The sequence below is a fragment of the Coenobita brevimanus genome, chromosome 14, assembly GCF_032717465.1.
Source record: "Coenobita brevimanus isolate Jiangsu-jjx chromosome 14, ASM3271746v2, whole genome shotgun sequence".
NCBI lineage: Eukaryota > Metazoa > Arthropoda > Malacostraca > Decapoda > Coenobitidae > Coenobita > Coenobita brevimanus.
In genome coordinates, this window is record NC_136967.1 from 31982482 (window position 1) to 31995587 (window position 13106).

General features: G+C 40.6%; 1 protein-coding gene across 1 annotated transcript in view; it reads right to left on the bottom strand.

The window, feature by feature from the left end:
- LOC145390339 (F-box DNA helicase 1-like) overlaps window positions 1–13106 on the bottom strand; it is a 187566-nt gene that overhangs the window by 153541 nt on the left and 20919 nt on the right. The window contains exons 3-4 of the mRNA XM_080265297.1: window positions 7487–7840; window positions 5121–5284 (exon numbers count right to left, since the gene is read on the bottom strand). Coding sequence (XP_080121423.1) covers window positions 5121–5284; window positions 7487–7840 — 518 coding nt within the window. The remainder of the gene's footprint in view (window positions 1–5120; window positions 5285–7486; window positions 7841–13106) is intronic.

The window sequence follows — 13106 nt, forward strand, 5'->3', positions numbered from 1 at the left end:
TGTTAATGCGTTTTTGGGGTGACAAATTATTCTGGACCAACACTCCCAGGTCCTTCTCTTCTCTCGCTTTTCTGATCGGTTTCTTTCCCATCGAGTAATTCAGGGATGGCCTCCTGGTACTTTTACCCATTTCCAATATTTTTTTTTTTTGCATTGAAATTCATTTCCCATACCTGGCTCCAATCATAAATCCTGTCCACGTCTTCCTGCTGCATTTTACAATCTTCTTCAACTTCTACTTTCCTCATGATCTTTGCTGCACTTGCAGAATGACTTGCATAACTGTTCATTTCATCCATCATATTATTTATGTATATCAGGAACATCACAGGTACCAGCACCGAACCCTGTGGGACTCCACTTGTTACTTCTCTCCACCCTAACATCTTCTCTTACTACTGTCCTCATCTCGTGAAGTATCTCATCCACTCCAAGAAGTTTCTCTTTAGTCCTCCTATATGCTCCAATTTCCACATAAGTTGATTACGGGGTACCTTGTCAAAGGCCTTCTCCAGATCTAAGTAAACACAATCTGCCCAATTATCTCTTTCCTGTAGCACATCAACTGCCCTTGAGTGGCAGCTCAACAAATTTGAAACACATGACTTTCCATTTCTGAATCCAAACTGACTTTCTGCCAAAATGACCATCCCCTCTAAATATTTTATCATTCTATCTTTCAGGATTCTCTTGCAAATATTTTACGACCATGCTGGTCAGAGACACATCTATAATTTAGAGGTTCTTCCTTATTCCCTCCATTGTAAATTGGTACCACACTGACCCTCTTCCATTCCAGGGGCACTTTCCCTTCTGCCAGAGAACACACAATTAAACAGTGAATCCTGTTCGCCAGTTGTTCTCTGCATTCCTTTGGTATCCAATTCGAGATCCCATCAGGCCCTGGGGCCTTCCTTATATCTTGAGTTTCCAGTATTTTATACACTTCCTGCACTTCCACTTTTTTCTAGCTACACCCTCCCCTTTCATAAAATCACTTTCTTTAGTGACAACAGATTGGAAACATTTGTTCGTTATTTCCACTTACATTACCGCATCTTTGTGGACCTTTCCTTCTACTTTCAGCTTATTGATTCCTTCCTGTGTTTCAATTTGCTGTTCCCAAACCTATAAAACAATTTTGGCTTTTCATTACATTTGTCAATTACAATATATCTCTTTCAAAGTGTCTTTCTTCCTCTCTATGGATTCTTGTATATTCTAGTTCTTCTGCACTCTTCCTTTGTTCTATTATTGCCCCTCTTTCTCCATTTGTCCCTTGCCGTATCCCTTTCTTTTTTAGTGATCATACATCTTCTGTTGAACCAATCCTTTTTCCGGTTCTCTATCCCACTTGCTTTTGGCATATAGTTTTCCACAGCTGAGTTGTAAAAGCCTAAAAAGATATCCCACTTTTTCTTGGTCTCTTGTTTCTCTGAATTCTCTTCAATCTGCTTCTTAAAAAAAAAAAAAAAAAAAAAAAAAAAAAAAAAACTCAACCCTGTAAAGTTTACTTTCACAAAGTTGTATCTTCCATGCCTGTATAGCTCATCTCTTGTCACCACATTCCTTTCTATCGTTTGGAACTCAATCACTACATGATCACTTTTTCCTATAGGACAGATATTTCAGATTTTCAATTACATCAGGTTCTTTGGTTAGCAGTAAATCTAGTCCTGCTGGTGTGTCATCACCCCCAAATCTTGTCTCTTCTTTGACCCACTGGGTCATTACATTATTCATTGCTTTATTTAAAATTATACTGCCCCACAAACTTTCACTATCTTCCAAGTCCCACTCTTCCCAGTTCACCTCTTTACAATTAAAATCACCCACTAGGATTATATTGTTGCTTTTCTCAATCATTTTCTGTAGGTATCTAACCATGTCTGACAACATCTCTTGGTATTCATCCTCATTCCATGCCCTTGTCTTGAGGGGGTACGTTACTGTGGTGTCTCTCCTGCCTTTTCTTCTAGTTTCTAGTTTCATATTTATCACTTCTGCCCTACCTTCTCCCAATTCCACATCACCCACATTTATGCCATTCTTTACTGCTATCGTCACTCCTCCTCCCACCTTTTCTTTTGTATCTCTTCTCCATAATTGGTATTTGCCATCTCCCAGTTGGATATCAATATCATCTCTGAACTTGGTTTCCACAAAGCACATAATACTGTACCTGGCTCATTTACCCTCAAGAAATCGTTGATTTCTAGTCTTGCCGAGGTTAAGCCATCTACATTTGTGTGTGTGTGTGTAATTCATCGGGTCGGTCAGGATCACTAGATGGTCGTGATCGTCAGCTTGTACCCTCCCGGAAGGGAGCTGAGAGCTCATATAGTCTGATCTAAGGGCAAGGCTGTGACCTTCACACACCGGTCCCCTTGCTCGAGGGGGACAGTAACCACCCACTTCGTCAGTGAAACTTCTCGCAACCTGAGCGAGGCGCGAACTCCCATCCGCCAGTTGGCAAGCGAGAACGTTACCACTGCACCAGCGAGCGGTGTGTGTGTGTATATGCGCGCGTGCATGCACATGCATGTGTGTGTGTACCATATATACATAAAAGCCTTTCACATTATTATTTTCTTGAAAAACGGGGTAGGTGTGAAGCTGAAATATTTTATGTTTTTTTTAGAGTCTCATATTACAAAAAATATTGAAAAAACACTGTTTTAGACATTTAAGACTAAAAAAGTGATGCACTATATATACAGTAAGTGGACACACATGATCAAAAAAGTATTGTGCAGGAGGGGTCTGATGAAACAATAAATTACCTCTATAGCTCATGATTTCTCAAGAAGATTAATCTATTATTATAGGAACAAGCAGGTAAGAAGCGGATGGTTATCATCATCTCTGAGAGTGAGGTTCTACCATGGGGGTTGAGTGAGGCCAAAAGTCCAATAGCTCCCCTTGCACAACACTTCCTTGGGCAGCATTGGATGGCAGCTGGCTTTGGAGAAGGAAAACTTTCAAATTAAAACCTGTAGCATTATAATGTTTTTTTTTTTTTTTTGTGTCCGACTCTGGGCATAGGCTTCACAGCCTGCATTCAAGGCCCAGTAGTCCTCCTACATACCAAGCACCTTTACATGTCACCACTTCGGCGTTAACACCCACCGTACATATTGAATACACGCTAGGGCTGTCTCATACAGGACTGGTGTATTAGTATTAGCGGGGGTATTTTTACGACATGTCGGCGGGTCTTCAGGTAGATCAGGAAAGTCTGCTTTTATGAAATTCAGATCCTTATATTGTTCCCTGCCCCAGCCGGGATTTGAACCTGGGTCCGGTAGGACTGCAGGCCACCACTCTACCGATTGAGCCACCGCCTCCCCCAGCAATAAGGATAAAGAGGAAAAAAGGATAAATGATGGACGAACACCAGTGGTGCTGCAGCTGCATGGCACCCAGTATCACTGGTAATTGCCAACAAATGAACAGAAACTTACCCATACAAGGATGCCCAAGGTCTTCAAAAGCATAAACAAACATGTATCTGAAAGTGCATTAAACCCCCCTCTCAACCGGTGAATTTAGCACCTGTGACTCCTCCAGTACCGATCAATTTTTTATTTTTTGTTTACAGTATAGCCAAGATAGGTTAGGTTTGATGCAAAACTCATAAAAACATCCAAATTGGTACTCACAGAAGCCAGGAAGGCCGATTTCGGGCCTCCACTGTGACCGCACCTGTTAGGTAAAATACGCGAGTAAACCACATTGACTTCTTTCACTCCATGGGGGACCAGGTGGTTTTCTTTGGTGTCTGGCCATAGCATACTGAACTAATTGCCCTGGCGATGTTCCCAACGTGTCCTAGGAGCATGTGGGCAGTGTCCTTGAGCATGGTGATACGCACAGGCCACAAGTGATACACGGAAATGCAAGTGAAAGGAACTTTTCTAGCGTATGGCGCACATTCTTCACGTCTATTATCACACTGAAGCACACTTATATGCTAACACTGTCACTGAATTATGATTGTGTACATATATTGGCGTCTATTTTCGCACTAGCCACATATGTATGGCATCTCTTTTGCACCCATGGTAATATATGAGGCGTCTATTTCACACAAATGACATTATTTAGCCGCCATTTTACACTACATTACTGACTTATATACTAACACTGTCTTAGAATTAGGACTATGTACACACACTGGCGTCTATTTTCGCACTGGCCAAATCTCTGTCGCACCCATGGTAATCTAGGTGACTCATATGGCCCGCCATATTCAAAACTTGACCCTGGTATATATCTCCTGCCTCTCTCAATATCTCCTGCTGGGTGACTCGTAATGGTCTCCAGTGATGCGCCATACTCAAAACTGAATGCCTGGTAAATATTTCCAGCCTCTCTCAATATTTTGATTTCTTCAAATTTTTTTTTATACGCTGACAAAGTTGACCTGATGCAAGGGCAGGGCGTGCTCTGGGTGACTCATAGTGGTCTCCCATGACGCGCCACATTCAAAACTGAACGTCTGGTAAATATTTCCCTCCTCTCTCAATATTTCAATTTTTGCCGACTTTTTTAATCCTAGGCCATTTAGGAATGGCTCTGGCACTGCTCGCGGCTAAGGGCATGAATGTTTATGAACGGCTCTGGCAGATGGTGGGTTAATAATAATACTGAATAGGAAGCAAGTGGTAAATGGCATCATCAAGAGCATAGGTTAAAAAATGCACAGTAGATTCATCAGACATTTTGTAATAACCATCATCTATTGGAGTCAGACTTGTTTGCACATTTTGTAAGGATCATACAGGCAGTCCTCATTGTAAGTAAAGGCTGTTTACCAAAATAGCTGTATAACATTTTTTTTTTTTTTTTTTTAAATACAAGACACTGTAAACTGGGAGAGCTGGCAATTCAGTTCTATGGGTAGCAACTGAATCAATAATAAACACTCTTTCTGCAATTTTTTGTGGAGTTCTATCTGTCTATTGTCAGACACTTTAATCTGATAAGGGGTGGCCACAATCAAACTGCAGATATAACAGAAACAAAAAAATCAGAGGCGGGGGGGGATGCAGGACTTGGAAGACTTACCCAGTGCTATACCTTCTGGATTGAGTGTACAAGCATGCTACTAAACTCACAGATGATGATGGTGGTGGCAATGTGCCAGACGTTGTGTGGTCCTGGAAGGAGTGCTGGGTCCATGTGTTGTAGTGTAGCCATTGCAGTGGGGTACAGAGGGTGGTGGGACAGGAAAGTTGGTGTTGGGTCCTGACATGGTGCCCTATGCACTGAGCCCATCAGCCTGTTGACAGGGTGCCCATGACAGTATCTGAGCTTTCCACCATACAGAAAGTCTTCATTAGTCATATTCTTTTTTTTCTTTTAAGTGGCAGGGTGGTCTATTACTGTAAGAGTCCATTAATCCGAACACTGATAATCCGAAAATCCCAATAATCCAAATTTTTAAAGAAGGCTGACAAAAACTCCAAAAGCAAAAAAAATCAAAATTTAAAAATTCAACCTGGGTGCCAAATGCGCTGAAGTGCCGAGTGGTGTGGTCATGGATCAGGTAATGCATGGATTGGCAACACCTTGTAAACAACCGACCACTTTTGGATGGCTTCGGGACAATTCACCGTCGTCAATTTGCCGTCACAACGCTAACAAGACAATTCGCCGTCATGACGATTCCCTGTCGATTATTTACATATCAGTTTATTTAGCAAGTATTGTACACTAGTTTTTGAATACTTGTACCTCTTCAAAGTCGTTTTAAAATACATCCAGGATGTTGTAGTACCAATGGAAATTAATGAAGACTGCTATGGGTAATGCAAGAATATAATTCAAAGTCAACTACAGCGAGGTAGAAACATGTTAATTATTGCCGAAAAGTGGAACTTATAAATGATATCCAAAGCCTACGCTATTGAATGAACATAGACTTTGATAGATCCCCCTGAAAATTGAGCTATTAAAGTATTAATCAATTAATAATAAGTATATTTATAGAATGACGGGGAATTGTCCCGACGGGGAAATGTCCATATTTTCATGGGGAATCGTCTGACGGCGTACTGTAGGTTTAAGGAATTTTCCACAGTAATACATAATAAGTTTGTGTGCTTTTACAACATTTGCATATTATTATTAACCCTGGACTTACTCTCTGTAACTGGATTTACCTGCCTACAACTGCTGTTTTCAACGCTAGGCATTACTGGTGAGTTAAACAACTCATAACATCTCTTAATTTACCAATTACAGTTCGTGTCTTCAGTAATACATTATTAAGTAAAATATCTGTGTAATACATAATGTTATTATGTGCCATACTGTATTATGAATCAATGAAAAGTGATCCATTCAGTATAATTTCAGTTTAAACATGAAATTGTCAAAAAATTTGATAATCTGAATGATTCTGGGTCCACTGCCGTTCGGATTAATGGACTTTTACTATATACTGCTATAAAGTCTTTTCTTCTTCTTCTTCTTTTAGGCAAGGAAGACAGAACTAGAGGCTAGAAGCCTGCAAGATTGTTCCTCATAAAATACTTGAAAACAAAACAGCAGAGAGACAAATTCAAGATCCGTTCATTTCAAGATGCCTAGGCATATGAGGCTATCCATGGAGTAATGCTGAACCTGCCATAATAAACAAAGAAAATGTAGGTTAGACAAGGAATATTTTTTACCCCTGGCACCATGGGAGTTCATCCAAGGAGCATTGTTATAAAAATGGTAACAGGAGTTCAATGGAGGAACCACCAAGGTGCCATGTGTCCAAAATTAATTAGACTATCCTCCATTTTCTCGGTTCTGATTTTGGCGCATTTGGCATTACTCCTTGGAGCTCCTCATATTGCATTTAAAGGACTGGAGGTCATAGGCAATGGGATATACATACAGAGGAAGACAGTTTCAGAGTTGATCTGTGGCATACATGAAGGACTGGGAGTAATGGTTAACTCTTACATTGGACAGCTGGACAGAAAAGGGATGACAGTTTACTGCCAGATGGGCTCTATGCACCTGCCATAATGGTGGAGAGATACAAGCATACAGTTCAAAGAAGCAGTCTATCTATCTACTTTACAGTAATATAATGGACTTTGGTATATCAGAATTCGCTTTCATCGGACTTGAGAAGCCTACCGGACTAAATTCATATACCGTATATCGTGAAAAATCCGATAAAGCCAGAAGCTTTCCAGACTGCCAGACTTCAGAGCAGCTTGGTCATGGGCATGGTGGAGGATGAGGATGTTTGCGTAGGTTGTCATGACCTTGATGATGGGCGTTGGATGGGCATTGGGTGGTTGTCATGACCTTGATGATGGGCGTTGGATGGGCATTGGGTGGTTGTCATGACCTTGATGATGGGCGTTGGATGGGCATTGGGTGGTTGTCATGACCTTGATGATGGGCGTTGGATGGGCATTGGGTGGTTGTCATGACCTTGATGATGGGCGTTGGATGGGCATTGGGTGGTTGTCATGACCTTGATGATGGGCGTTGGATGGGCATTGGGTTGTTGTCGCGACCTTGATGATGGGTGTTGGATGGGCACTGAGGGGTTGTCGTGACCTTGATGATGGGGACTGGATGGTTGTCGTGACCCTGAAGATGGATGTTGGATGGGCATTGGGAGGTTGTTTTGATCCTGAAGATGGGTGTTGAATGGGCATTGGGAGGTTGTTGTGATTTTGATGTTGGGCATTGGATAGGCATTGGGTGGTTGTCATGACCTTGAAGTGCGGCGTTGGATGGGCACTGGAAGGTTGTTATGATCTTGATGATGGGGGTTGGTTGATTGTCGCAACCTTGATGATGGGCATTAGAGTGGTTCAGGATCCTGAGGATGTAAATTGCTGGATATGAGCTGGATAACAAGTAATGAAGCAACAGTGCTAATGAAAAAAAGTTGTTACGATCCAGACTAATGTCTGATACTGTATATCAGAAAATATCTGGGTTAGAAGGGGGAAGTCTGGATGCTGCTTTTATCAGAATTTTGCCTTTTTTGGAATGGCTTGGACCTAAATTAGTTCCTTACAGTAAGATTGACTGTATTTCAATTTTCCCTAAGGGACTCAGATTTTTGTGGTGTGGGCTACCCAACATCCACTCATTCAATATAGTGCTGGTGTCAGGTGACCCTACACTGAGTGACAAGCCAAATGGTTTACTGTAACCCTGGGAATCATTTACAATGCTGAGTGGTAACCACATAACCAAATGAAGTCTGGTGGTCTTGTGGGTTAAGGCGCTTCAATCCGATGAAGTCCACTGGGGTTTCTATCCATGGGGATGTGGGGGTTCATAACACCACTCAGGGGCAGGTGATGCTGGCCAACCTCACCTTAAATGCTGGGACTGAGTAACCTACCTCCAGGCCCCTACACTCCTGATGGGGCAGTAAACAAATGGATGAAAGATGGATTAAGATTTATACCAATACTGTTAATCCCTTCCATATGATGATGTATTTTTCATTTTACTTTTACTTTACTTCAGGTGATTTTGCTCACCTATGGAGAGATTTCTTTTCAAACTGGATGTGTCAGACATAGCATTCAGTAATCCATTCAATACATAAGGTCCTTCCTAAGTTTAATAAAGATCACCTGAAGGAAGGCAGTGATAAGAAACAGGGAAGTGAGCATGGAAGTGAAAAAGTTATTGTGACAGTATTGTGAAACCAACTCTAACATATGGAAGTGAAGCTTGGACGTTGTTGGAAGGACACAAGTCAAGAGTGAGAGCAGTGGAAATGAGTTATTTGAGAGAAGCCTGTGGAGTCACATGGAGAGACAGACTGACAAATGAGGATGTGAAGAAGTGTTGGGGTAAGGATGTGATAGGAAGTGTTAGGAGAAACACACGGAGGTGGTTTGGCCATGTGGAGAGGATAGAGAGTAAGAGACTGATGAGGAGAGTGTATGTGAGTGAGGTGGAGGGGGAGAGAGGGAGGGGAAGGCCAAGGATGCGATGGAGGGATGGAGTGGAGAGGTATATGAGAGAAGGGGGTGTGAATTGGGAGCAGGGCAGTGAAATGGTGGGGGACAGGGTGACGTGGAGGCAATTTGTTTGTGGCCACCCTGTATAAGGGATTAAAGTGTCTGGCAACAGATAGACAGACAGACCTGAAGGAAGTGTGAATAAACTGCTAAAGGACATAACCTTACTGCACTGGAGAAGTTAAGATCCAAATATATCATCTGCCTACCTTTTTCTTCCTTTAAGTACCAAGTTCTATTAGCTTGCAAGTGCTATTGGTATAAAGATTTAAGATACGAACAGGTGTTCCCCTTGATGATCAATATACAGGGTGGTCTACATAATGCTCCTTTTCCACAACCCGGGGCAATTTTTCAAGTGTTAGGGGGATGGCTTAGCCATCATTATCAGTCCCTACTCTGCATTTTATATTCATTTCCTGCTCTCACTGACACAATCATGCCCCCATACCAGCAGAGTGAGCTGTCCCCACAACATGCAAGATACCAACAGATGAGTTTCCAATGGAAAGTTTTTTATGGACCACCCTTAAAAAAATAAATAAATAAATAATAATAATAATAATAATAATAATTTGGTTTTACGCCAGGTATCCCCGAAGAGCTAAGGCGTTGCCCCTGGGTAGAGGACTTTTGGACTGGAGCATGTAGCATTTTATGACCGGATGCCCTTCCTACTGTCTGCCAATGACCCTTGGGTGGATTTGATCCTCTGACCCTTCGGTCAGAGCGGAGCGCTCTAATCCACTGAGCCTCCCTGCATTTTTCAATATAACCTACCGTACAACAGCTCTTGGTAGACCGTATATCAGACTTAATGGACACTATGAAGGCCATCAGACTTCTGCCAGCAATAATAAACAATATATATCCATTAAATGGGGTGCAATAGGATGGAACACAAATGTTTCTTATCTTTTTTACTCCAACCAGGCCTGCCATTCCCCTCTCCTCATCATGACTGCCAAGTTGTAATACCAGATTATACAGTGGAATTTCCAGCCTTATCAGACTGGGCACAGGCTGCGATTTGAGAATTTTGTAAGATATAACTAATCTTATGGGGAAAATTACTTATGGGCCTGTCATCTTGGAAAAACTGCCCCCCTTACCTCCAAACCTACATCAAACTGGTCACCAGCAAACACTAACAACCTGGAAAAGAATTTAGTAAAGCATATTTAATGGAAATGAACAAGACTGAAAGAGTCTTCCCTGACTAAGACTGATGACATTGCTTGAATGGACTGGGGAGGAGGGAGGAGTTTGAGTCTATCAGGCCATACTTATTTTCGGCTGTTATCCTGTTAGGACAAGTACGTTTACGCCGTACCTAACCTAATCTATATTTTGGCCATAGGGCAATTCACTTTAGGTCGCTACGGCTGAACTGGTTTACGATCGAAATGACCAAGATGCGGGGGGATTAGTTCTGAGGCTTGAGGTGGACTACAGCCTCTCAGCACGAAGCGAGTTTGCTACTGTATCATGCTGCCAACTCTATGCTGCTTCCTCCTGATCAACCTCCCTTGGGAACCCCTCAAAGTTCAGTGTGGAGGCAACGGAAGCGGTGTCATCGTCGCCCTCAGCTGCTTCAGTGTCATCATATAAGTCATTAATTCACTGAGCTTACCAAACAGAAGCAGCCTTTCCATATTTTCTACTGAAATTAGTCTTTCACAGGTTACTTAATTTTCCTAAATTACCACAGCTACTGGGCATTTTCATAAACTTACCTCTGAAAAATATAAATGAAGACTTATAATGCGTGATACACTGACGCATCCAGTAGGAGCAGTGGCTAATAAATGATGCGGCCAGTTGGATAGATCATTTGTAAACACTGCCGGTGGTGACCTGCCAGCGGTGACCTGCCAGCTTCCTTGAATACGCCAAGTTTGTTTGTTTGCTTTTTTCACTCACTTCTTGCAGTCACAACTCAACCATTGATTATCTGTATTACATGTGTACTAAAATTACTAAAATAAAGTGTGAGTTTTTTACGCCAGGTACCCCTTTTTTGGATAAGGGCTAAGGCGTTGCCCCTGGGTAGAGGACTTTGGTTTGGAGCGTGTAGCATTTTATGACTGGATGCCCTTCCTGATGTCTACTAAACCTGAGATAATAAGTTTGTTACTACAGGTGGAATCACCATACCCGTCTAGTGAAGAATTACGTGGTGTGATTAATACATTACAAGATGGGAGTGGCCTTTCCCTATTTCTACAGAAATGAGTCTTTCACAGGTTACTTTTTATTATTCTTATACTACCACAGCTACTGGGCATTTTTATAAACATACCTCTGAAAGCTCTAAGTGAGGATTTAGAATGCATGATACACTGACACATCCAGACGGCACAGTGGTTGGTAAGCACCTGATACTGCAAATTGTTGCATGATGTTGCCATGTATTATGAATTCCATCCATCCATCCATTGCCAGACGCCATGTATCCCAAACGGGGTGGCCAAGGGATTAGAGTTAATTGTTTTACAGGGAGGGGCACTAATCCTCCACCAACCCCTCTTGACACGCTGTTTAGAAATGTGTGATTTAGAATATTCCACTGCAGTAATACTCTACTAGTCATGAAGAAGTTCTATAACAAGCAGGGTTGGAAAAAAGTGTGTCATAAATTATTTATGACAAGACATTGATTTAAATCAGTCATAAATGTCATTAATGTCATAAATATCATAAATCTGTAATGTCCTAAATTTCCAAAAATATGTATCAAATTGTGTACACTCGAAAAACTATGAAAATTTACCAGTATATAAAGCTCTATTTCATGCTGTCCCACAATACCATAGCTACTCTCAAAATGTCAGATAAGGACAAATAAAGTAACATGTCATGTATTTTAGTTTGCTTTTACTTGGCCAAGAATTTAATACACTGTGACAGACATAAATGAAATAGAACCATACAATCGTAAATGCATAAGTTTTAATGGCTGCTCCTTAAAATATAAAATTAAGTATTATTTCTGACTTGGTGGAATAGTGATAAAAAATTATATATTTTTTGTCCTGTCTTAATAAATTATAAATTTTATAATTCTCTATTCTTTCTGAAACTAAAATTTTATTATCATTCCTGAAGATTTTAAATAAAGAGAATAAACGTTCAGATTTAGGGTATTGTACTGTAACATATTTTGTAATTTTTATTAAAGTACATTTTTCCGTTTAATAACTACAATGATCAACTATAACTGGTTTGTTACGTTTATATAACGATGCATTTATTTTGGGAGAAAATAAGTAAATAAAACTTCGCGAAATTATGTACGTAATATTTTTTATATTTATGACATTTATGACACGAAAATTGTGTCAAAAATTGCTGATTTAAATCATGATTTAAATCACTGTTTTAAATTACTTGATTTAAATCATGTCAACCCTGATGACAAGGATGTGAAATAAGCTACAAATGAAAAAATTATGGGTCGTTAGTGTAGAATGGGTATAGTTTTCATTTTTATTAACAGAATATGTTATTGTACCCATTCATTTTCAAACAAGAGCTTGAAATCCCACCTCAGGAGGGACCATTAGATATAACAGATTATTGATATTATCGAACAAGGCTTCCCCGCCATTAGTCCGTTAATGCGATGACCTACTGTAATTGCAGTCAACAGAACTAGACCAGACTGGATTTCAAGAAAAAGATGAACTGGATCAATAGGATCCAGAACCAGGCATAACGTCATCCTGCTGTCTCTACATTCTATCTGATTAAAAGGCACTAAAAGTTCACCATAATATCCAAAAGGCCTTGGGATTCAATTTTTAAGTCTACCTCTCTATCCACTACCAGATCTAAGGATACAGTTTTAATTTCATTCTTTCTAGCACCAATTTCATTTTGATTATGGGAAAAATTCAGAACACCGGCTGATTTAGGCTTTACAGTATTAACTCCTTCTCCATAAAAGGCTTCTCCTACCTGAATAAAACTGTCTGGAGCACACACACACACACACACACAAACACACACATAAAAAAAAAAAAATAAAAAAAAAAATAAAAAGTCATCCAGATTATTGGTTGAGTTCATCCATGATGGCCATGACAGAACCCCTGCCAA